At 46.8% G+C, this 24,863-nt stretch overlaps 1 protein-coding gene across 1 annotated transcript in view; it reads left to right on the plus strand.

Annotated features, from left to right (window-relative positions):
• Positions 1 to 19,436, plus strand: part of RYBP (RING1 and YY1 binding protein) — a 34,674-nt gene extending 15,238 nt beyond the window's left edge. Inside the window, exons 3-5 of the mRNA XM_015875430.3 lie at positions 11,001 to 11,177; positions 11,295 to 11,393; positions 15,540 to 19,436. Coding sequence (XP_015730916.1) covers positions 11,001 to 11,177; positions 11,295 to 11,393; positions 15,540 to 15,792 — 529 coding nt within the window. The 3' untranslated portion in view covers positions 15,793 to 19,436. The remainder of the gene's footprint in view (positions 1 to 11,000; positions 11,178 to 11,294; positions 11,394 to 15,539) is intronic.
• Positions 19,437 to 24,863: the final 5,427 nt, after the last annotated feature.

Consider the following 24,863-nt stretch of genomic DNA (forward strand, 5'->3'; position numbering starts at 1 on the left):
AAGTCACTTTGTAGACAAGACACCACATATGCATCTCTCCTTTCCTTTGCCAGCTGGTGAAGTCTTGTTTACAAGTTTCCCGAACAATCTGAATTAAAAGCAGCAGCAGTTGATAAATGGCTGTTGCTGGGGTTGTAGGAGGGCACTGGAGCCATTGTGCCCTGAACTTGCATGTGCACAACCCAGTTGCCTTGCGCTGTGCTGGACTCTGGCTGCAGAGCTTGGTGTGTGGGGAGTGGCCGCTGATGAAGTCAAGGTTGGTGCAGCCAGCCCTCTGTTAAAAGGAGGTGCTGGAGAAGAGCTCTGTGTTAAATGCTGCACAGCTTCTTTGCTGACTTCATGTTCAGACTAGGTTCTCCTGCAGTCTATGTGTTTGGCTCTTGAGTGCTTTTTTCCGTGGGATATGTCTGAGTAGAAGACTCACTCAAACAGGAGAGGCATAAGATGAAGTTATTGTCACAGCCACAGTGGGCTCTGTGCAGAGGCATGCTCTGCTGCTGTGTGACAGGCCAGCTTCATGAGACTTGGCTGTGTAATGTTCTCCTCATGGACATATTTTCAGGTATTGTATCTTGCTATAGGAGAGTAACAAGGTGTAGGTACCTGACGTGCTTGTCTGCAGGGCTGTGGTGTGCTGGGGTGCTGCTGCAGCAGGTGGGATGGAGAAGTGTTGAACTTGTGTTGTGGAGCTGTCTTTCCTTAAACATCTCATGCTGGCTCGCAGTGTGAGAGCTGCAGGGTGTGAAGGAGCTGTCTTGATGTTTGTGTGCACTGTGGAGGGGTTTGGGGACTGTTGGTTTCATGTGGAAGATGGAGAGCTGTTGTTGAGGCTGCAAGTGTACAAACACTGCAGGCTGAAACCGTGGTACAGAGCTGCTGTTGGTGATGATGAGGACGGAAGTGCCAGATGGGAACGTTTGAGATCAGGACCGTAAAGCTGGATTTACACCTTCATGCGAGCATGGAGGTCCCAGAGGAAATAAAGCAGATCTCTGCTATGTCAGAAAGCTGCCTTGCAGTGGAAATCCCCACGGAAGAGCTCTACCAGCGCTGCAAAATGAGCACGCTTGTTTACAAAGGGCGTTTGTGGCCAGGCTTCCTACTGCAAGCACATGTGCCTGGAGGTTTGGCACCAGCCCTGCAGGACCTCTGCACTGTACTGGGCAGGAGGAGCCCACTAACAGGGATGGGCTGAGGGCTGAGCCTCATCTGGGATGGATGTTCTGAAACACTGAAAAGTGTTTGTCATACTCACAGCAGCCTTGGGCATCCAGAGGTTTGGGGATGGCTCCATATAAACATAAAGCAGCTTCTGAGATGACGTCCCACCTTATCTGGTCTTTCCCCAGGCTGGGAGGAGCAGCTCCCAGCAGCAGGAGCCAGCCAGCCGCAGGGCGCGTGTAGCTGTTGGCCAGAGCCGCTCGCCCCGCACTGAGCAGCACACAGCCAGCTCTCTCGGGCTGCTGCTGCAGAGGGAAGGAGCTACGTAAACAGGGAAGCTGTGAAGCAAACAGGCACCAACCCAAAGCCAGTCCCTGTGTGTCCCAGGGCAGCCAATTCTGAGTTAACGCCGTCTGCTGTTGAAACCAACACGTGTAGGAGAGCTCTCTGCTTTTGTGCTTGTGCCACAGTGATCATTTCCATTCATCTTTTTGTGATACTCACAAAGTGGTTTGTTTTGAGGAAATCTGAAAAGCTTGTGGTTCTTTTAAGTTGTTATTGCAGTATTTACTGTAAGTGGCTGCTTCTGCCTTTTTGACTTGCTGTGTCCCCGGTGTTCCTAGTGCAGGTGATGATTTTCAAGCAGCAAACTTAAACCTGTTCCATTTCCTAAGTTCCCACTAATCCAGTTCTGGGTACTGGATCCATGTGTCAGGGTGCTGTTGTCCCTGTCCCAGCACAAAAAAAGCCATCTGTCGATGGGATCCTGCGGCTTGCTGCTGCTGGGAGCCACTACCCAGCGATTAACAAAGGACAAGATAAGGGGGGAATATTTTCTGTTTTTCTTGATGGTTTGTTGCGCCGTTGGGCCAACCCGGGAGGCTTTGGCTCTTTTTTCTGCGTGGCTTTGGTGTGGTATGGGGTCTGCACTCCTGGGAGGCGGCTGCTCAAGGCAGCGTGTGCTGTTCTATGCGCTGTATTTGAGCAAGAACGTGGTTCTGTTTCTAGCTTGCTCTTACTTGGAATAAACAATTAGCCACACAAATCCAGGAAGAAATTAGAAGAGGAAGCAGTGTGAGATGGTAGTATCTCGCTGACTCATTTCTGCAAATCTGTAGCAACAAGTAATATCTGTAATCTGGTAGATGGGCATCTCTGATGTGGTGTGATCTTGAGGATCGGAAGATCTCTTATGTATTTTCTTCTGCTTTAGTCATCGTGAGGTAAGTCACTGCCACAGCTTCCCCATCGTTAGATGGGAATGAACCAAACTGATAAATACGGGTGGTACTGAGATGCTTGGGTGGTGTTTACCAGCAGCAAAATACTCTTATAACACTGTGCCCCAAAATTCCTGTTTCTAGCCAGCCGTGGAGTTGGGAACCTTTTATCACTTTCTGAGAATTCATAAAAATCTGTAATGTGACATCACAAAGAAGTGTAGAAAATCCTGGTGTGTAGTACAGCGTGCAGGGTGTGAGGGGCTGGGAGGGATGCACCGCGTGGGCTTTCTGCTGTGTGTTGTTGTATGGGGGAAGTGAAACTTCAGAGGTACTTTATGTGTTCTTCCATTTCCAAGAAAGCTCTCCCTGGCACATCTGTACTTCATTCATCTATAAACGAGTTTTGCTTTCATTGCCCTTCTTTGTTAGGAACAGCGTTAAAAGTGCTCCTATCTGCTAATTGCACGTGGTCTGCTGCTTCCTTCAAAATAAAGTTAACCCCCGAATCTCCTTTGCAGGAGCAGCCCGCAGCTCCAGCAGCACGCTGAGCACTGTTACTGCTCTTGCTGTGTGTGCTCTCCTCTTGGTGGGTGACCAGTGTTTGTGCATGCATCTCCTGTTCCTGCAGCTCTGTGCAGCTGCTGGCAGTGCCCTGGGCTCAGTGTGTCCACACTCAGCTGCTGCCTTGCATCAGACTGCCAGTCCTCAGCGTGCTGTGGGTTGGGCACGCAGCCAAAGGCAGCTCTGTGCCGGCAGGGAGAAAGCATCAGGAATCCCAATAATGCACGCAGCAGTCCCTGTGCTGCTCGGTCAGTGGAGATGGAGCGAGTGAGCTGTGGAGAGATTGTGGGTATTAAGTGGGATGGGTAATGAAAGGCTGCTCGGGCACTGATGGGAGGCTCTTTAAATGGAAAATGACTTTAAGTGATGGTGCCGGGCTGGTCGTGGTGATTTGCAGCTGGCGCGGGTTCCTGGCTGAGCTGGTAGCTTTCAGCAGCGATAACCGCTGCTGTGTGATGGAGCACTGGGGTTGTTTGGAGAATTCAAAGAAAGAACTTCCAGCAGAGCTTGCTCTCTTTCACTCCTTGGAGCCCAGAAGGAGGGCAACTGATTGCGTTTCTGTGTGTTTGTGTGGGGTCTCTTCTACACACATAAATGTTAGGTGAGGAAGAGCTGAACTGAAGTCAGTTCCTCCAGCCCAGGAGTAATAATTCTGACAGCTGAAAGTGGTGCTCCTGGGGCTGCAGTGCTGATTTGTCTGACGCAGGTGTGGGAGCAGTGGCAGAGCTGCAGCTGGGGGCTCCCTGGGCTTCCCCAGCGGAGTGCTGTGCTCAGGCACAGAGGGTTTCACTTGCCTGTCAGTGTTCTGTTCTCATTGCATATCTCCTGACAAGAAATAAAGCTCTAAGGTGCATGGTCACCTCATAAAAAGGCATGCCTGCCTGCATCCGTGTCTCAGAGCATCTGGTATTCCATGCAGTGTTAGGAGAGCATGCTGCTCCACTGGGCAGGGAGCTTTCCCCTCAGACCACCCTTTCTGTGCAGAGCATGCTGTGGCAGAGCTCAGATTCTCTCATGAGATAAAGCCTTTCTGATGTAGCTGAATTAAAATCACCACCTTGCTCACTTGGCTTCTTTTCATGGCATCCCTGGAGATTTAGGGCCTACAGAGACTGTTGAGCATCTGCTGTAGAACAGGTAGCGTCTCATAGTGCTGCTGTGTGAATTGAGCCTGGCTGGTAAATGATAGGGAAGTCTTCTTTTCCCCCCAGCATACGGAGTGCTGCTGTGCCATGAGTACAGCACGATCTCACACCAGTGAACTGGCACATCCCTGCACTGCAGGCAGCTGTGCAACATGGGGACTCCAGAGGAATGGCTCAGCTGTTGGAAGCACGGAGCTGTCAGCCTTCGTGCTGCTGATGCACCTTGCTGCAGGATAGGAAGTTGGGGGTCTGTTTGCTTTCTACAGGATTACACACAGCTCAATAACGAGTCCAACAGGAAGGAGCATTCAAGGAATTGTTTTGTTGTAAATCTGAGTATTTTATTGCACGCATTGTGGTTGCTGCCAGCTTTATGAACTGTTTTCCAATTTTTGCTAGTGAGAGCAGCTTATTTCTGACATGCGAGTGAAATCGCTTTGGTTTTATCATCCTTCGGGTGATAGCAGGCGAGTAAATTTTGTGCTGAGATCAGTGAGTTTTCCCTGACAGTTTTAGAAGTTGTAAATCAGGGATCCTTTGGTAGCTCTGCAGTGAGGTGTGCCTGGGTGGAGGTGCCAGAAGCAGCAGTGCTGCAGCGTTTGCAGTTTTGGTGACCAAAGGCCATAGCCTAAGGAAAAGGAGTCAGTAATCTCGGGGCCATCATCTCAAACTCAGACCTGGTCCTGTCTTTATGTTTCTGGCTGCATCTGGTTTTGTATCAACTTGGTTGTGGGTTTTGTATGTGGGAACAGTTTTCCTACTGCTGTAGAACTTCCCTGCAAAAAACAGTAGAAGTTACGTTGTTGCATAAGGTGTGTTTTTGCTTTTGAAGTGTGGTTTTGCTGAAGACTTAATGAGGATGGCTCATGGCTCTTGAGTGCAGCAGGAGCTCTCTTTGCTGCTCTTTGTACTCAGGGTTGCGAGCTGTGTCCCGTGGTGGCAAGCAGGTAGACTTCAGGGAGAGCTGTAAGGGTGCTTCTGCAGTGAAAAATACTCCAGCCATTCCCCATCCATCCTACTCTCTGGCACTATCCTCACGGTGCATTTTGTGTGTTGATACTTCTACTGAGCCCTTTCTCCAGCTGGTGGGCATCGTGATTTGTAAATATGCCCAAATTGTAAGGAAAAAGCCAATGCTGAGGCTCCTGATAAGATGGAAAAGTTGCATGTGCCTGCAGGCGTCACTGAAAGAACCTCTGACACTGCAGAGTGACGGATGGGCAGCGAGCGGGCAGCTTCCAGTAAGTGCTTTCTCCAGTAGTGCTTGGGTTTAATTTAATGACCTTTTAATTCTTAATTTAAGAACCAAAAAAAAAAAAAAAAAAGGAGGGGTGGCCTTAGCAGTCCTGGCTGCTGCATTGCTGCCCTTTGCTGTAGGGCACACAGGAGGCAGGAGGTGGGCAGTCACTGAGGGTGCACTTGAAGCTCACCATAGGTGGCCATGTGTTTTTAAATGGACTTTGTGTACTCTGTGGTGAACAATGGATTTGTGTGTGTAAAGTCGTTATTTTCTTGCACTTTTCTCTTTCCAAAACGTTCAGGCCAAACACTGGCATTCATACGTAACGCTTTGCTGTGTCCTCGTGTGTGGCTCACAGCAAAGCCTGTCCTTCCTGTGTCTTGCTTGTGAAAACCCCAGACCTGCAACCCACAGTCTGATCTCCCTTGGGTTAACTTTATTTTACATCTACTTCAGACAGTCAATGAAGAAGGAAAACTCCCTTCTTCCAACAGAGTACTGCTCAGTCACGTGTTTCTTGCTGTTTGACCTTTTGTTCACAGTCCTGCTGCTGTCCTGCGGCCTTGTATTACATAGGGGAGCTCAGGTACCTGTATACAGCTCCCGTGGCACTGTGTAGTTGTACACTAAGGGCAGTTTGTTCATTCATCTCTTTTCTTGCTGGTGAAAAAGGCTGTGTGGTCACCACAGCTGAGCTGGAAAACACGCATGCAAGGAGTGCTCATCCCGTTGTTTTTATGGCTTAATTTCTCTAAAGTTTAGGTCCCTGTAGGTGTAACATCCCTTAGAGAAGGTGATTTTATTCTTTTTTTTGTTGTGTGTATCTGTGGGTTGGTTCCTAACCTCCCCAGCAGAATTTCTCAGAAGTGGGATTACTGCAGCGTTGTTCTGGCACTAGTGGTTTCATAAACACATCAGTACTTTTAGTCCCGTTTTTCCTTTGAGCAGAGACACGCTCATGTGTTGCTGGGATTATTAAAATAATCATGTACTTCAACTTTACACTGTGCTGCATATGAAACAGATTTCCTCAAAAGAAGCAGAGAGCCTCTCAGAGGTCTGCTGTATCACCACTTGCATCAAAGCTCGAACAGCATGAAATTACCCAAATCCTCAGTACTTCATGTTACATGAGGCTTTTGACTCTGAAATCCCACTTGATGCTACTTTCATTCTTCTGATAACAGAGTTGTAGGAAAGTAAGAGCAATTATAATTAGATCCACATTGCAGGGATTGCCGGAGTCCCCGTGTGTGCTGCCGTGGCTGTAAAGCAGGCTGCGGTTTCCATGCTGTGTCTTCAGGAGGTGGGTGGTTTGTGCTGTGTCAAGAAAGCAGGATCAGAGAAATCCCAAACAGATACAGAAATTAGGGTCACATGAAAAATACGGTGAGACTTATCCTCCTTTATCCCCCTGCAAATCCAGCTCCGAGTAAATAGCACATGTTGAACGCATGGTGTGATCTGTATGCAGTGCTCGTGCTCTATTTTCAGCCCTGAAATGGGTTTCCAAAGGAGAGCTTGAAGATATGGAAGGAAGTACTCTGGGAGATGCTTGTCAGAACCTTAGGAGTACAGTGCTTTCTTGTTTTGGGAGCACAGCAATGTGTGGGAGCCCTTGGTGGAAGGGCTGACACTTCAGGTGCTTCCTGTTGGTCTCACACTGTGTCATTTAGTGGGACAGTCCCAGGGTACAGCCCAGCTCTGTTAGGGAGGGGGTAGGGTGGTCAGGAGCATGACTCAGTGCTCCTTGTGGGTCCCTTGAGATGTTCTTTGGTAGCTGGGGGTATTTGTGTGCCACACAAGGTGAAGACCTGGGTGCCCAAATCATGCTCTGAATAGCTACATAAGTTCAGCTTTCTCATGGATCACAATTTCTTTGCTGCTCCTGTGGTCAGCTGCAGTTGAGCACTATAGCTAATGTGAAGCGATTTGGTTGAATGCACTTTTGAAAGCATAGTTTAATTCAGTTTAATTGTACTTAGTTTTAGGGTGGAAGAAGCCAATCCTTGTCACTGAATTCTAAAAGCACAGGCAGTGTTCATTTATGTCACGTTTAAATTGCATCTTCTCAGTTGGGTTTTTACCCAGACTGTTGCCTTAACTAAGGGGAAACTGCCCAAGCAAAGCTGAACTTAATGCCAGGTAAAAAGAAACCATCTTGTCTTGGATATTTGCATGGACAAATTGTTCTTACACTCAGCTGTTGGCATCACTGCAGTAATTTTGTCCTTTTTGTTGCTATCATGGAACTTGGATGTGTTTGAGACCACTGTGCAGTGTTGCATCTCTTCAAAGACATTTATTGTGGAGACTGGGATTTGTTAGCTGTGTTGTGCGATCTTCGATTAAATGGTAAGATAGATGTTGGTGTGCTGCTTAGAAGAGGCAGAGATGAGGCTTAATTTTTGCCACCTGAATATGCTCATGGTTTGTACAAATTGCTTTCATGCTGCAAACTGGGGAGCAGATCTGGGATAAAACTGGTTAATGCTCATTTCTGAGTTTCTCTGTCATACAGAAAATTTGGAAGGGGCTTTATGTTTCTGTTCAGGTTATTCTGGTTGAACGATAACTTATATTAAGGTAATAGGTATATTAGAGTTGAAGCATTCAAAAAAATGTACCAGATGGGAGCAGAATTGGGGTCAGGAACACTTGGACACATTGTAATGTTCAGAAAAGGAAGGAAAAAAGAAATTTGAAGGAAAAAAAAGAAGCAGCAAGAAGGGTTCCTTCTGTTTTGAGTTCTCATTGTGGATGGGATGTTAATTTGTTGTAGCCCTTGTGGGAATTGGACTTGGTTGTTCGCACTGGTTTTGTGTCAGTGCTTGCACTCAGGAAGGTGAGTGGTGCCCAGTGTGGGCTGTCACACAGCAGTGCTGCTCCTGGAAGGCTGAGCAGCCGGTGTGCTGTGGGACAGGGCTGTGCTTGGAGTGAGGCTGGGGTACTGCATACACATCCCTTGGCTGTGGTTACTATGGTTATGACTTGCTGTGCTGGAAACATGCTGTTATGCTTGCTTTGTTTGGCTCCTTTGAAGGGCCTGTAACCAGCGGGTCCTGGCTGGAGCAGCACTGCGGGCCTGACTGCAAGGCATTGGTTACTGCATTGCTATTACTGTTATGCTGGATGGTGAACTTGTGTTCTGACTTGTGCTTTTATCAGCTAAAGCCCCTCATTAAAAAGAAGTCATATAGCCTTTAAAAATCAGATCTTTATCCAAACAACATGAACTACAGCTCGGTAGCCGTTAAGATTGAGAATAACATCACAAACAGCAACAGAATTAAAAGCAGGGGGATATGGAAAGTGGTGCTCTCAGGTTCCTGAGCTGGGGCATCCCACACACAGCCCAAGGTTCTGATTTACCTGTCCGGGTGAGCAGCAGATCACTCAGATCGCTGTGAGTGTAGCACAGGAGGCAGCTCCGTGCTGTGGGGTTAATGGTGCAGGGAGATGGTGTCTGCCTTTCCTTTGGAGGTTCCTTGATGCTTGAGATTTTTCACATTACTTTTTAAGATATAGAAAGTGAAGATAAGGAAACAATGCACGAATCAACAATCCTTTTATTATTATTACTATTTAATCGAATTAGCTGCTGGCAAGGAAAAATGTCATGACTTTCTGTTCCTGGAAGAGCGGTGGGTCAGCAGGTTGCTTCAGACAAGCTGCTGCTGCCAGCCATGTGTGACTGCATCACTGACTGACTTCTGTATAACAAAAGGCTTTTTGGCATGCTTATTCAGTCAGCAGACAGAAGTTGTTGTATAGCAGGGTTCTAGGTGCGGGGTGCTAAACACCTCTGCTGTTCTGCAAACTGTTGCATAGAACAGGGAACTGCTTGGTCTGATCTGCAGAGCTTCCCAGCACAATAATTATTGGTGCACCATACTTATTGAAGGCTGAAATCCAGATTCTTTGTTCTCTAGAAAACGCATGCAGATTGTAGTACAGAGTGCATAATAGTTTCTGTTTCTATACTGCATTAAAATACAAATGGTGGTGGTGTTGACATAGATTACAGGCTGGAATCAGGGTAGACTTGGTAATAACTCATTGTTTATTCAAGTGTTAGAGCAGATGTGGCTCAACGTGCATTTGTAGGAAGAGCAGCCACAGCAGAGATGGCTCTGGAGGTCGGTGGTGCCTGTTGCTGCAGCAGGCTGAGCAAGCTGCCCTGTTTGTAGGGCTGCGTGCAGTGCCTTGGGTTTGTGCCCTGTAATACTGAGCAGGACCAAAGAGCTGACAATCTGAAGAGCTGGGTAATCAGCAGGGTGGCCTTAATGATATGGGTGATGATCAGGCTAATAGGGTTTGTTTCAGGGTTCCAGCAGCTGTCAGTGGCGTAACTTCAGTGCAGGCAGGTTTCAAACAACCCGAGAGCTGTGGGGGAGTTGTGGCTTCCTATAGTTCCCAAGAACCCCCCCATTGGTGCGTGTGTCAGCTGTGTGCTGCCTTGAGAGGCTTTCCTTAACCTGCATAAGCTTGAGCTGTGCTTGGAACCAGTATAACAACATGGGCAAGCATCAACAATGATTGCAATTAGTGTTCAGCTCCTAATAGAGTTGACAGCTCTGTTTCCTTCCCCTCCAAAGCCACAGGGAGAGTGTAGGTCTTTGTGGTGTAATGGTACTGCTCTGTGCTGGGCCGGAGGGTGAGCTGGTGAGCTGCTAAACTAAGAGTTTGGTTGAGGAATGCAGAAGAAACCGAAGTATGAATTACTTGGGACTGTGTGAGCGTCAGGTTCTTGCATGCCTTGTTGTTGTTTTTTGTATAAATCATAATTTGGAAATGTTCTTTCTGGCTCCAGCCTGTGCGTTATGTTGCTGTGCGTTGCTTGATCTGTGCGCTGCTTGGTTACCTTGCTCTGGCTCGAGCTGTTGTGGCAATCATGGCATGAGCTGGTGCCTTGCCTTGCACTGCCACGTGATGTGATGGCTAGCAGCCATTCCTTCTGCCTCGTGCTGAGCACTTCACTGTGATTTGGAGGAGTTGACTCTTGCGCTTCTCTTTCAGCCCAAGTGTACACTGTATACGTCCCAGAGCTCCACTTGGGGCTTTCAGACAATGGTGTGAGCACGACATGCCGGGGGCTGGCACGGCCTTTCTCCCTGTAGGGTGCTGAATGCCTGTTTGTTTTCTGTGAATTTCAATCCTGGTGCTTGGGACAAAGCCATCTCAGTTACCTTCTCTTGTTCTTTGTTACATGTACTGCTTGCTGCATCAGTGCACCAGAAACTCGTTTGAAAAAATACAGCTGGAGCCTGATATTTATCAGGGAACTGACTTTTGTCTTTACCTGCGTTCCTTCTGTTGAAGAGTAGCCCATGTGCTGTGATTGGAAACTTCTTGGAAGCTGCTTTTCACTGTTGTCTAAAATTGGGCGGTGTTTTCATGAAACAGGTAGAAGAAAGGGAGCATTATACTTTGAGAGTATTAGATGAGGCTGAAAATGATGGAACAGCAGTTAGGAGCATGTCTTAATTTGAACACTTGTGTCTTGTTTGGTAGCAACAGTAACACTCAGCGTGGAATGAGGGCACCCATGTGGTATTTCTTAAGTGAGGTATTCTTCCCCAGTTGCTGAAATAAATCTTTGCAGTGTTTTCTGTGAAGTAATTGTTACTTTAAAAAGTCTGAATGCAGGTCTCTGTGTTATCGTTGTAGAAAACCTAGGATAAACTCTCAGTTGGTGGCACAACAAGTTGCCCAGCAGTATGCAACCCCACCACCACCCAAGAAGGAGAAGAAGGAGAAAGTGGAAAAACAAGATAAAGAAAAACCTGACAAAGAGAAGGAAATCAGTCCCAGCGTCACAAAGAAGAACACTAATAAGAAGACTAAGTAAGTTTCAAGGATGCAGTGTTAAATGTGGTGTGACTTTAAGCAGTGCTGTGCATCGATTGATTGATTTGAATGTTAATCTAACACGATCTCCCCTTTTCCTTCCAATTCTTACAGACCAAAGTCAGATATTGTGAAAGATCCTCCTAGTGAAGCAAATAGCATACAGTCTGGGAATACTACAACAAAGACGAGCGACTCAAATCACACTTCAAGGTAACTTTATGGAAAACATTAAGCTCTTAATATCTGAGAATTGTATTACATAGCAGACTCTGCTCTTTTGATGGGCTGACAGTACTGCCTAATGGACAGGATCTGGTACAGTCAGTATGACATGACCTTCCTTGGCTGCGCATGTGTAAGCTCTCAGACACTCTTCTGGTGAGGACAGATTCAAGCATTGGAATTACTTGTTCTGTTAGCCACTCAGTTCACATTTCATTGCTTAAATCATGTGTCACTTGGGCAGTAATGCTTCTTGGTTGGACTGAATTCATCAGTCATTGTACTCATCTTGGTCAGATTCTTACCATTGCTTGAAAGCAGTAATAAAGGCTTACTTTTTTTTTTTTTTTTATTTCCTTACCTGTAATTAAGCCATGGTAATTGTCAGGGTAATTCTGTGAATATGCTGGAATTAAGACTGTGAGCAGATTTGTTGGGATCTTGCTATCAGCAAGAAGCATGAATGGTTGGTTCTGTTTACCTATCTGAAATGAGCAGCTGTTTATGGAGAGCAGTTTGATCCTAGCCTTGCCTACACTGATACTCGGTGCTTGTTTTCCTTAAGTAGTGTCTTGTGCTTTATTTCATAAATCAAAAATTGGGAATCAAATTATGGGTTTTATGTTCTTGAGTGAACGTAGCTACAAGAAGCAGAATTCAGCTGGGCACTTCCCTGTGTGGGCTATGTAAGAATTCTTAATGGTGTTCTACAACACAGGTATTTTCCAGTGAAGCTACGTGAACTGAGGCAATATTTGTTAGCTGCAGTCACAAAGTACATGTGAGATATGATTTCCACTGTTGTCTTAGCGTAAAGATTGGCAAGACGAGAATGCAGGAAACTGTATTGAAAGATTGTAAGTAATAGAATGAAAATGTTTAACAGTGGCTATCCTTTATAGAGTAATTCATTTGAATGTAGTAAAGGCGTTGTGAGATTTGTTGTGCTGAAAAGAGAAGACAGAGCTGTTTGTGGTGACTCCTTCCAACTGTTCTCCTCATTGCGCAAAGATTTAAGTCTGCAATCTTGAGCTGGTTATAAAAATACAGCTTTATTGCAGTGATATATAATATATTTTCTTTCTCTTTTCAAAACCATACTTCCTTCAAGGCTTAGGATGCTGGAGACTCAATGCACTTGACTAATGAGATAATGTTATGTTGATAGATTGCATCAAATAATTGTTTTCACTCCTTAAAGGAGTCATTCTGTCTACTGCAGAGTTATCTAGTTCATGTTTTGTGACAAGACTTCGTCATTCCTAATTAATCCTTACTAGTATCGGGTCTATCAGGACTATTTTTAGGGGGTACATAATCTCCTTTGAATATTAAACTCTCTCTCTAAGTGCTTAGTTTAGTGGAATTTAACTTGCAGCTCAGTGCCCTCAAGAACATTGTCAGTCATCTTTTCAAGGCTCCGATTCAGCCTTTCAGTACCTGAAGGGAACCTACAATCAGGAGGGGGAAATAAACTCTTGGAAAGGGATGATAATAGCAGGACGAGGGGAAATGATATTAAGTTGAAAAAGGGAAGATTTAGGTTGGATGTTAGGGGGAAGTTCTTCACTAGGAGAGTGGTGAGGTCCTGGAACAGGCTGCCCAGGGAGGTTGTGGATGCCCCATCCCTGGAGGTGTTCAAGACCAGGTTGGATGGGGCCCTGGGCAACCTGATTTAGTAAATGTGTATGTTTGGTGTCCCTGCCAGGCAGGGGTTGGAACTACATGATCCTTGAGGTCCCTTCCAACCCGGGTCGTTCTGTGATTCTGTGATTTTTATGGAGTTCCAGGTTACCTGTTTTATCGTAGAGTCATAGAATGGTCTGGGCTGAAAAGGACCACAATGCTCATCTCATTTCAACCCCCCTGCTGTGTGCAGGGTCACCAGCCACCAGGCCAGGCTGCCCAGAGCCACATCCAGCCTGGCCTTGAATGCCTGCAGGGATGGGGCATCCACAGCCTCCTTGGGCAACCTGTTCCAGTGCATCACCACCTTCTATTCATTTTCATGCCCAAGTTTCTTAGTATTATTTGGTAACTCATCTTTGAAGGAGCCCTCTTTGAACTCTTGGTTACCATGCCTATTTCTGACAGAACGTGTGTTTATTTTGCATTGTCTTGCACTCCTTGTTTTGAATTGCGTTTCTTGGCAATAGACTTTTTCAGCTACAAAAGAGGATGTGAAGCATCAGTGTGTTTGATCACTGGTGGCTCTGGAGTAGCTGTGGCAGGAGTGGATGTTTGGTGCTGTCGGGAGGTGGAGGCAGTAAGGTCTGTTTGTGTATGTGGGCCAGCATTTCTTGGGCTGAGTAAGAGGGAAAACAACTGCCCCAGCCCAGTTACAGGAAGAGCTGGGTTTCCTAGAGGAACTCAGGGTTTGAGGAGGAAAATACATACGTGTACTACGCTTCCGGGAACACTTACCACTGCATCAGTGCTGATGCGTTGGGGCAGCACTCATCTGAGATCTTATCAGAAGTTGACGGAAACCCCAGAAGCTGCTGAGCTGGCTGCCCTTCCTTGTCACCCACAGACGAGGTGACATCATCTCATCTGGTCTGTGGTTATGTTACACTTGCTCACTCCAGCAAGTGCGTATGTGCGACGCGTGCACGTGGGCGTGCGTCTCATAGCTGTTGGGTTGAGAAGACCGGGAAGTTTTATTCGTGGGTATTCCTATGTGGTCAGCATTCTGCCTGTGTTGTGAAACTATTAGAATTGTTGCTCCTGCTGTACTTGTTAGAAATATACAACTTGTATGAAACACCTTCTAGGTTTGATATGAAATTACTGCTTGTGGTGTAACAGCTTCGTTTTTTGTTAAGGAAGTCTGCAGCAATACAGACTTCTACAGTTCTCTGTCCCTGAAGCTGTACATTCATCCTTAATGCTTTTTTCTATTCTGTCTGGTTCTGGAATACCACATGGATTAACTTTTTAAGGACTTCCTTCTTGTTAACTTAGCACTGCAAGCCAATGAGTATATGTGGCAAATACAAAATCAGCTTAGTTTTCTTTTTTGTTTAGGCTGCATTAGCCTAATATACTGTAGACAAAGAGAAAATTGGTTTAAAAGCTGCAGCTATCCTTCCCCCCATCTCTTAGAATAAGGCAGTTCTCAGCAAGCTACTTTTCACTGAAGTATAAAGACTCTGCTTTTTAATTTCCCTACTGAGAATATTCCACTGCTTAAGTCTGACCTTTAATTAGGAGGAAAAGCAGTAAATTGCAGCAGTTGCTGCAGCTGACTTGGAATTGGTTGGCAGCTGGAGGAGTGTCCGAGGTTTGTTATATCAGGGCTTTGGACCAGCCCCCAAAACACACGTGGATGTCAGCTTCCTAGAGTCTAGACCCTTATTAGCTGCATTACTAATTGAATGATAGCACAGCATGCAAATTACCGAGATAATCCTGGACTATAAATATCGGTTTCTTTTCTGTTGTTCTTTCTTCCCCTAACCCAAAGAACTAGCTGCAAGGAATATCACTGTGTGTTCTGGATGTTATTTTCAATCACTTTGTTTCCAGAGGGAATGTTCTGAGCGATTTCACACACAGGCTGATTGGGCATCTGATTTGTAGAAGCTCGAAGCGTTTGGAAGAAGAGCCAAGTTGTCCCAGTGCCCGTGTTGTTTGCAGCTGCAAAGCTCCAATGTGGGAATGAAAGAGCAGCGTTCAAATACTTTATTGTGGCTTTGTACTGCAGAGTCACAGCCTTGTCTCATAACATCAGGGCGCATGGGGAGATGGAGAATTTAGATAACAGACTCCTTTCATCCTCCCTTTAGGGAGGAGATCCCTAGGTCTCCCTGGCTCCTGTCTGCTTGGCTCTGGTTTAGTGTCCTGCTTCCCAGCAGAGATGGTTGAAGATAACTGTCAGCAGCACGGCACAGTTTGCTCTACATGACAGGTCTTCCCCCTGGGATGGAACACCCAGATGCAGGGGGCAGGAGGTCAAACCTGTGTCCTCTGCCATGCAGCGTTTGCTGCTGCCTGGGTTCTCTTCCCAATTATTACAGACTGTACAGGCGAGTGGAAGGAAGGCCACCAAGCTTGTTGAATGCTGTTGTTTTGTTTTTTTTCTAATAAACTCTTCCTTCATTTTGTTTATAAATGTTTTCTCATTTATCCTAGACCCAGACTGAAAAATGTGGACAGAAGTACTGCACAGCAGCTGGCAGTCACAGTGGGAAATGTCACGGTAATTATCACAGACTTTAAGGAAAAGACTCGCTCCTCTTCCACGTCATCTTCTACAGTGACCTCCAGTGCAGGATCAGAACAACAGAATCAGAGCAGCTCGGGCTCTGAGAGCACAGACAAGGGCTCGTCCCGCTCCTCCACGCCAAAGGGGGACATGTCAGCAGTCAATGATGAATCTTTCTGAAAGTTGCACATGGAGTTGTGGAAACTATGAATCAGGGTATGAAATTCAAACACTCCACCTGCCCACGCTGCTCACGTCCTGGAGAGCCTCTTCTGTGCTTGAACACACTTCCTTGGACATCGACCTCTTACTGATGCAACCAGGATAATTTCTGCTTGCCGTGGGCATCTGGCCACCAAGGAATTTCTCACCCTAATGATTACTCTTGACACTTTTATGTATTCCATTGTTTTATATGATTTTCCTAACAATCATTTATAATTGGATGTGCTCCTGAATCTACTTTTTATAATATCTGCTGTGCACAATTTTCCATGAACGTTACGACTTTTGTTTTGGGATAGGGAGCGGGTGGGGAGGGAAGGGGGCTTTATTTATTGCATTCACAAACTCCATCCTCTTTCAACATATCCTTTTTAAGTTCAGTTCTTCTTCCAGTTATACTGTGTACTATCAGTTTTGATATAAATTATATATAAATATATATATAAATAAATATATATAAAGGGTTATTTGAAACCAATACATGGAAACGCTGGTGCTTGAAACACTGTGAAGTGAAAACAAAATATCGAGCAGTTAAAGATCTGGGACAGTCCCCTTCTGTGACAGTGCTGAAACTGAAATGGTGGAACTGGTCGTAGGTGAGGAGTGTTCCCGGAGGTTCCAACCTAGACAGGACCCATTTTCTTGAGTTGTTCCTTCCCCATTTCCTCCCTAAGCAATGGCTGAAGTGTACTGAACGCCGTTTGGATTTTTATACCTTGGGATGTGAAATCAGAGGATCGCTCCAGGGCAGCTCATGTTTGTACTGGGGTAACTCAGCTCGGTACGTTGCAGGTTTGTGTCCAGCTGGAGTAGTGGGTGCTCAGAGCCAGGCTGGTGTCAGCACACCCCACCCACATGCTTCAGTAACACAAGCATCACTGTGTCATGCGTGGCCAATCCCATAGAAGTTTGGCATTCTTAGGTGTAATTAATTTTGGCTGTTTTTCAGACCTGCATCAATGACTGAGGTAGCTCTAGAACTGGAGTTGTGCTTGGGATTTCAGGCAGCAGTGCTGTGGGGCTGTTTCTTGCTGCAGTGCATACTTGGGTGCCATCGGCTCCGTGTCCTGTGCTGTGGGATTGCTGTTCAGCACAATTCCAGCCATGCCCCAGAGCAGCTGAGCAGTGCCCAGCGGGGATGTTAGGGATGTGGCAGCAGATGTTCTTGGTATCCTGCTGCAGAAGCAGTGAAAAGCTTTGGTGCTGGGTGCTGCTTGTGACCAGCACCTCCTTCCTTCGTGCTCTGACGTATTCAGGCTGTCATTCCTTTTCCTGGCCTGTTAGTGTTGCTTTGCAGTTTACCTTCCATGCATTATCCTGCTAAAACACTAGACTGAAGAGGTAGAAAAATACCTCTTTGGCTTTTTTTTCTTTGTTTAGCGGCCCCAGAGTGCTTTGCAGTAATTTCAGGCCCAGAGGCTGTGGCTTTGGTTGACATCTATGTGTAACTTTGGGGTATGAAGAAAGAGGGCCACTTCTTTTTTTTTGACAACTCCGTGCCAGCTGTTATATTGTGAATTAATTGCTCAGCGAGAGGCGTTTCTCTTTGTAGGGGGCAACTGGTGTAACCTTTCCTTTAAAATCAGCGTGGTTCTGAGTAGCAGACATTGGTTCCTTTCTCACGGTGACAGAAAGCTGTGCGGTGCCACCAATCCTTCCCAGCCTCTGCCTGAGGGTGCACACGGTGGCAGTGCCTTTGTGGTGGCGGTGGTGTTCCCAGTGTGTTCCTATGGGCACCCCAGTGTCATTCTGCTGATATCCGCAGTATAGGCCGTCTTTACCTTTTTAAGCATTTTTAAAGTATTTATTAAAGAACCAAAGGAAACCGGATGCTTCCTATGAGCATCAAGACAATTTATTATACATAGTTTTAAATACTATGAATTTCTCAATCCACATTTTAACATTAGTGGGATATTGCAAAGACATTCCTTTTCCAGTTTTTACTATTCCTTTAAGGGTCTCAGGGAGGGTAAACTGGTCAGCCATATTTATTTATTTTACTGAAATGTATTGGAATAATTTTTTAAGAGAGATTTTTTGAAGATGCCCCCAAACTTGTATATTTTGCACTGCTTTGTAAACGATCCGTTATCAATTAGGCTTGCGCGCATGGGGCCCACGATCCAGCAGCGCGTGTGAGCGCATGGCACGTCCCTTCATTGGGCTCTTCCTGGTGCTTCAAGTCAGCCGTGTGCTCCCACTCATTGTTGAATCTGGGAATTTGTGCATAAAAAAGCATTGTGTGTACGAGGAAATGGCTTCTTTCTCAAATGGATGGACCTGTAGATGAGGTGAAAGAGCCTTAACGCGGTACCTGGCTACTCACCGGCTATGGTTCAGTAAGCAAAATCTGGTTTTGGGTGTGCCTCCTTGATAAAGCAGCTTACTATGAATAAGTGGGAAAATGGCTTTGGGACGAGTGACCTGTAATTCTGCGTTTGGTAGGAACTGCTAGCAGAGCATCCAGCTCAGCCAGCCTCATCTGTGGCCGTTGTGCCGTGTGTTTGAAGGACAGCATTCATTTCTGCACTTGGTTTCTGAGCTCAGCACCCCAAGGCACATGTCCAGAAATGGGATTCTGTTCACACTGCGTCCATAGGTTTCCTGCTGTTGTTAACAACCGAGCCAACAAAACACTAGTCTAGAGGAAGGACCGGGCTCTGGGCATTCAGTGGCACAGAAGCAGGTAAGTAAAGCACAGTGTTACGTTGGCTGAGTTTCAATTTGACACCGACACACACATATCGACACAGCTTGCCCGACTCGCTCAGTTTAACAGTTATGCAAAGGGAGAATCCAAAAGCATTTTAGGCAAACAGACTATTTATTTTAATTGGTCTCAGATTGGACAGATCTAAAATGTGGCGGCAGCTTCCATGAGTTTATTTCCACTGAGATTTTTCACCTGCCTTACCAAGATCATTCTCAGTCTACTTTTTTAAGCTCTACCATAAACTTAAATTATTGAAAACTTATTAATTGCTGACTATATAATAACCTTTGCTTGTATGTAACCGAATGGTTTTAAGAGCCAACATTTAGAGTATGACAATGGAGCTGAACAGTTTTTAATGCGCAAGCAGTTCTGTTCTTGTGTATGACTTGTAACCTTAATTTACTGTGTAAAGATGGTTACATTATTTCCTTAGCTTTGTTTGTTGGAGACAAATATAGAATGCTTGTTTAAGTATGTCAAAACATAATCTTATCTTGTGGATTTTTATGTTAATGTATTATACGAGCTATATTTTTCATTTGCCCAGAAAGACAGCTTGTATAACGCTTCTGAAAGTTTTTCCGCTCTGTAAAGTCTTTAGAGCTGACAGTCCTGTTAGGTTTGTTTTAATCTTCATGCTAAAGTGTCAATGGTGGTTTTGTGAACTGGTCAGAAATTCACAGGTCTTAAATGTTTTCGGGAAATTTATATTGGACACTGCTCTTTGTCTAGCAAATAAAAGATGTTAATATATTCCTGTTACTGGCATGTGCACGACTGTTATTAGAAGCCACTTTATCATTTTCCTGCTTTAAATAGAAATGTCTATTTATGAATTCTGCTTGTAGTTTTTTCACAAATAAAATAGTAAAATTTACTGCCATCTGAAAGCTCTCTTTTTTGGGAGATGCCACTGTTTGGAAGCAGGGAAGCGCTTGTCTTCCCTTGGAGCTGTCGCTGGAGCACCCCAGTTCTGCGGAGCCACAGCTGTGAGTCCGCCGTGTTCCTTAGGGTATGGTTTGGGGTTTGTGGTGGTGGCTGCAGAACTGGGGTCCTCGTCCTGTGATGTTTTCCCTGTGCTGTGGCCATAGAAGAAGGAAGCTCCGTGCCAGAGGTGTTGGTAAGAGCCCTTGGGAACTCTTCTGGGTGCCATGTGCTAATGAACTCCCACGAGTGGGATTAACGGAACTTAAACGTGTTTTAGGGTCTGACTGTATTTTTGGTGCATAAAAGTGCTGTTATTTTGCAAGCAGTAGTTTGATCCTCTGCTAGGAAACAGGCTGATGGTTTTTCCCAGGCTGGAGACATTCGGTGACCATTCAAATCCAAACACAAACTTGAAATTTGGGAACCAAGTGATTCGTAAGATGCGAAGAAAAAAAATATCCAGAGTTCTTTTTTCTTTATGCTGGGGAATATGAGACGGTTACTGACCTAAGAGCAATTTGGGTATTTCTGTGTGTGCAGGGGAAGCATGTGTTACAACCAGAGGTCGCATTAGAAAAACACTGTGCAAACAGACTCCTAAATGCTTTAACCTCAGCTGGAAGCGAGTCAGAGCGGCGGGTGCCAAGAATAAGAAGCAGCAGGAAAGGTGCTGTGCGGTGTGGCTGTGAGCAGCGGGTGATGGTGGGACCAGCACGTTGGTACTGCTTGAGCAGTGCAGGAGGCACCGACCACTGTCTGAGCAGCAGAGCCGTGAGGATGCTGGCTGAGGGATACTGCGGGCAGTGGTGGGGATGCTTGGGCTGACTGTGCCCAAGGCTGTGGATGCCCCATCCCTGCAGGCATTCAAGGCCGGGCTGGATGTGGCTCTGAGCAGCCTGGTCTGGTGGTTGGCAACCCTGCACATAGCAGGGGGTTGAAACCAGATGAGCATTGTGGTCCCTTTCAACCCAGTCCGCTCTATGATTCTACAATATGATCCTATGGATGAGTGCTTGGTGCTGCAAGGAGCCTTTTTCTAGGCAGGGTTGAGGCCAACGCCTGTACCTGTCTTGTAGGAGCGTGCTGGAAGTGCCTGCTGTGCTTTCTCACTGTTTGCATCTCTGCAAAGAACAAAGTGCACACTGAAATTGTCAGTAGCACTGAATGGCTGTCATAGAAATCCTGAATCCAAAGCATTACAAGCTGTATATGCGTAATGGTCCTGCTTATGGAATAACATGGGAACTCACGATGGCACAGAGCAATCTATATCTAACAGTGGTCCTCACATAGTATGAAGCTAGAAAATAATGCTGTTATTCCTGTACTGCATGTCTCTCTGGATACCAAAAGGAAGCTCCCACCATGACTATTAGTGATTTCCACAACCTTGAAAATGTCATGATTTCCTATCACCTGTACCTATATTCCTTCCTCAACTTCTTTAGCATTTGGAGCTGTAAATACTCTTCCAACCTACTGAAGAGGATGCTCCAGCGCATGGATCACCTCTTCCTTACAACCCCGCCTCGTGTACCAGAAATCCGCAGAGCAGAGTGCTGCCCTGCTCTGCTCTCCCAGCTCAGCCCCGTGTCTGTGCCAGCAGGTGAGTCAGCACCATGCGAGCCGTGTAATGCCGACAGCGTTTGCCTCAACACCGTGAAATTCCCGGCGTAGTGTGCACTGATAAGAGCCCATCAGCAGCTTTTAGGAAGCATTAATCGGTCACAGCTCCCAGAGCTGGCTGGGGCTGGAGGAGGGCTGCAGTGCCTCAGAGCTCTGTATGAGTAGCAGAAGAAACACACATCTTCCAAACTCAAGAAGCGTGGACATATTGCCACATAGGATGCACGTGGCAAAGGCCAGTTACCTGGGGCTGCTGCTCGTGCTTCTGCCCGGGGTGAGGGTTGGGGAGCCCCAAAGAACGTCCCATTTGTCACAGCAGGAGGGAGGTGGAGCTCAGCCTGGCAGCTCTGCTGTGTGTGACCAAGCCATTAAATGGATTTAAAAAAATAATACAATAAACAGTGGTGCTCTTACCTCAGGCAATCCATTAGGAGTGTGATTTAGTGCAGGGAGGGCTATAAAGGCAGTTGGTAAATTCTTCGTGCAGCACAAATAACATTCCTACCAGGGAAAGGGGCCCTCATAATGGGGCAGGGAGGGGCCCCTGGTTTAATGAGGCCATCCGGGAGGAGGTGATATAAAATAACAGAGCTGGAAAATACGGATCTTCTAAATCTTAGGAAGGACTCCATCCCCTGAAGTCATGAGGCTGAGACCACATTCAGTGCTGCTTTAAAGGCAACCAACTGTTAGTGTGCGCTGTAACCTGGAGCTCAGAGTCCGGCTCCGTATGATTACAGCTCCTTCTGAGGAGCTCTCTTGCACTGACTGCTGCTGTTTTTATCCTCCTTCATCCTATGGGGCATTTCCAAAGGGGAAGCAGTGCAGGGAACGGCAGCTCCTAGTTCTGCTCCCTGCAATGATCCCTGTGATGAGAAGAAGGGAGCGAGGCACAGCCCCGTGCCAGGCAGAAGCAGCCGGCATCACTCCAACGCGGACCATAAATCAGAGCTGCAGTGAGTTATGGTGCCACGGTGCTGCTCAGGCGAGGGGGAGTCTTTAAATCAATCAGGCCCCAAATAAATAAATAACTGTGCAGCACACGCTGGAGCACACGTCTGGTTCCCACCACGAGCAGTCATTTAAGTCTGACACGTGGAGTTTCTCCGCATTACCTGAGCTGCTGAAGTCATGGGAGGGAGAAAGCAAATTTTTTCTGTGCTTTGGTTGTTGTTGCCAAAGAAACCATCTCATTTGGTTGCCATGTGTGTAGCAAAGCTGGTTCTGTCCATCTGGATGGTGAAGGCTGAAGGAAACAGCTTTGAGAAGGCAGCATGCAGAGTGCTTTGCTGCTGCCCTGCCCCAAGTTTGGGGACTCTCTTCTACATGGGATCTTCTGTCACCCACACAGGGGATGGGGTGCCTTCCCAAATCTTTATGGCTGAAGGAACACCGTGCACTGGGATTTCAGCAGCACTTCTGTTGCAGCAGAGATGCTCTGCCCTGGTTTGTAAAGGGGAGTGAATACGGCTGAAGGGAAATGGCTCTGCTGCAAAGTCCCCAGCACGGCATGGCTTCCCTCGGGCTGTTTGTGCCAGCCCAGGTGAGTGTGACAGAATGGCTCTGAGCCCTCTCCTGCACTGTACCCCACAGCACGCTGAGCTGAACATTGGAGCAGTGGAGCTGCTGTTTACCCAGCACCTTGCAACAGAGAATGAAATGATTGCACAACTGGGAGTTCAGCTTTAGCCCTGAGCTGCCGCACTGGGAACTTTTCTGCTGAAGTTCCCCTCTTGACCCCAAAGTGATAAAGGCCCATCAACACATAACGCTGTGTCCCCTGCCTTAGAGCAGCTGTGTGACACCCAGGTCTGCTGCTGTGTGATGGCACAGTGCATGTCCCCACTGTTCCCCAGCACATCCCTGTGGGGCACCTCTCAGCACTCCTCCTGCTGTGCCGCATCCCTGCCCGCTGCTGGCTCAATCCTACCTCACAAATCATTGACCCCATAGGTCATAAATGCTCCTTTATGGTCTGTCAAGACAAACTCGATTCTTTACGTGCACCCTAAGTCAGCACAGTAAAACTTTTATGATGTTTTTAATAACAAGAGCTACTGCACATGAACAGCAACTGATTTTTAAAGCCCCGGTATTTCAGCTGAAACGGGCTTTTCCGGCTCCGTGCTGGAAAAACACTTAGGTCAGTGCTTTTAGAAGGCAACGTCTGAAGCAAACCTCTTTGCCTGAACCAAATTCCCCAGCTCAATGCATCCTCAGCCCAAGAAGTGGGGGATCCCAGGGGCAGCAAGGTGCCCCTTGCCCCAGGCAGATGCAGGGTAAGTCCCTCCTGCTGTGAGGCTGCGGCGCTGCAAGAGGCAGCGAGGGCTGTGAATGCTCGGGGGAGCTGCAGGGAGGAACTGTTGCTGTCGATCTACTAATTAAGATTAATGTGCGAGCTGATAAGGATGACTCTGTGCCAATTGCTGCTACAAGCCAAGATCCTGGAGGCAGCGGTGGGTGCGTTCCTGCTTCCCCAGCAGCAGGAGACCCTGGTGCTGTGCTGGGGCTCATAGTGGGATAGGGAGGTGCTGGGGGCTACCCTGGTAGAGGAAGAGGGTTTGTCTTTTAGGCAGTGTGAAGGCTGTGCTTTGGTTTTGTACTCTTGTCCCAGTAAGCACGGGAAATTGGGGGATGTTTAAATAGTTCGTCGATAGACTTATAGAATGGTGTGTGTATGGTTTCCTGCCCCCAGGCTGGGGCACTATGGGGCTGCATGTGCAAATGCAGTGGGACTCCAGCAGTTAGGATTTGCCTTGGCCATGGTTGTTGGCACATTGGAGAAGCCTCATCTCTGCCCAGCTCCACAGCCAAACCTGAGCCCTCTTGACCTCTGTGTCTGAAGTCATACTTAGTGCAAATTTACCCCAGTCCCACATGCACATAGATAACCTTATCACTGCATCCTGCACAGATCAGTAACTCTATGACTGTCGGCTCCTTTCAGCCAGACGTCATCGCCTAGCAACGTCGTGCTGTCTCTTTGGATGCAGCCTAATTCGGTTTCTGGTTGTCCATAACAAAACCTCACAGAGGCATCTGGCACATGGATGGGCTGTGGGCATGGGGATGGCTGCAGCATGGTGGACAGGAGGAGTTAAAGTCTTCATGTCTGAGTCTAAAATGGTGGCTTGTGTACCAGCTGTACAGGGCAGAGCTGACCCTTCAAGGAATGAAATCTGTGAAAGGGTTTTATCCCAAACTGCTGTTATGTCTGGAGATGACTCATGGCAGGGGCTGGCATTGGGTTTGGCATCAGGACCTATGTCAATGGAAAGGCTGAGCATGGCTGTGTTGTGGTGCACACCCTTGGCTCAGGGTGGGTTACAAAACCTTAATTTTATCATTAAGAGTTTGGCTTTGGGATCTGAATACCAGCATTGAGCTGTATTTCCTCTGCAGAGTCCATCTGTACAATGCAGTAAGAGGGCAGGGTTGTTAGTGGGCATGGCAGTGATGGGCTGAGTGCTGGACCTGATGATCTTGGAGATCTTTTCCAACCTTAATTACTCTGTGATTCTGTAGGACTCCTTGAAATAAATTAAGTGCTGATTCTTCTTTAGAAAGAATTTATGGGCAGTAAGGTGTAGCTTCAGATGGCAAAGCACAGATTGGAAACCTGAGCATGAAGCTGGGTGTAGGAACCAGGGCTGTGCGTGCCACGGCCATACCTGTGCCAGCCCCTCACTGCTGACCTGCTGCATCCCCATGTTGATGTTCATGCTGCCACACTTCTCTTAATACTGCTGAG

This window comes from Coturnix japonica, chromosome 15, assembly GCF_054131305.1.
Source record: "Coturnix japonica strain WE chromosome 15, WE-NBRP24, whole genome shotgun sequence".
Lineage (NCBI taxonomy): Eukaryota > Metazoa > Chordata > Aves > Galliformes > Phasianidae > Coturnix > Coturnix japonica.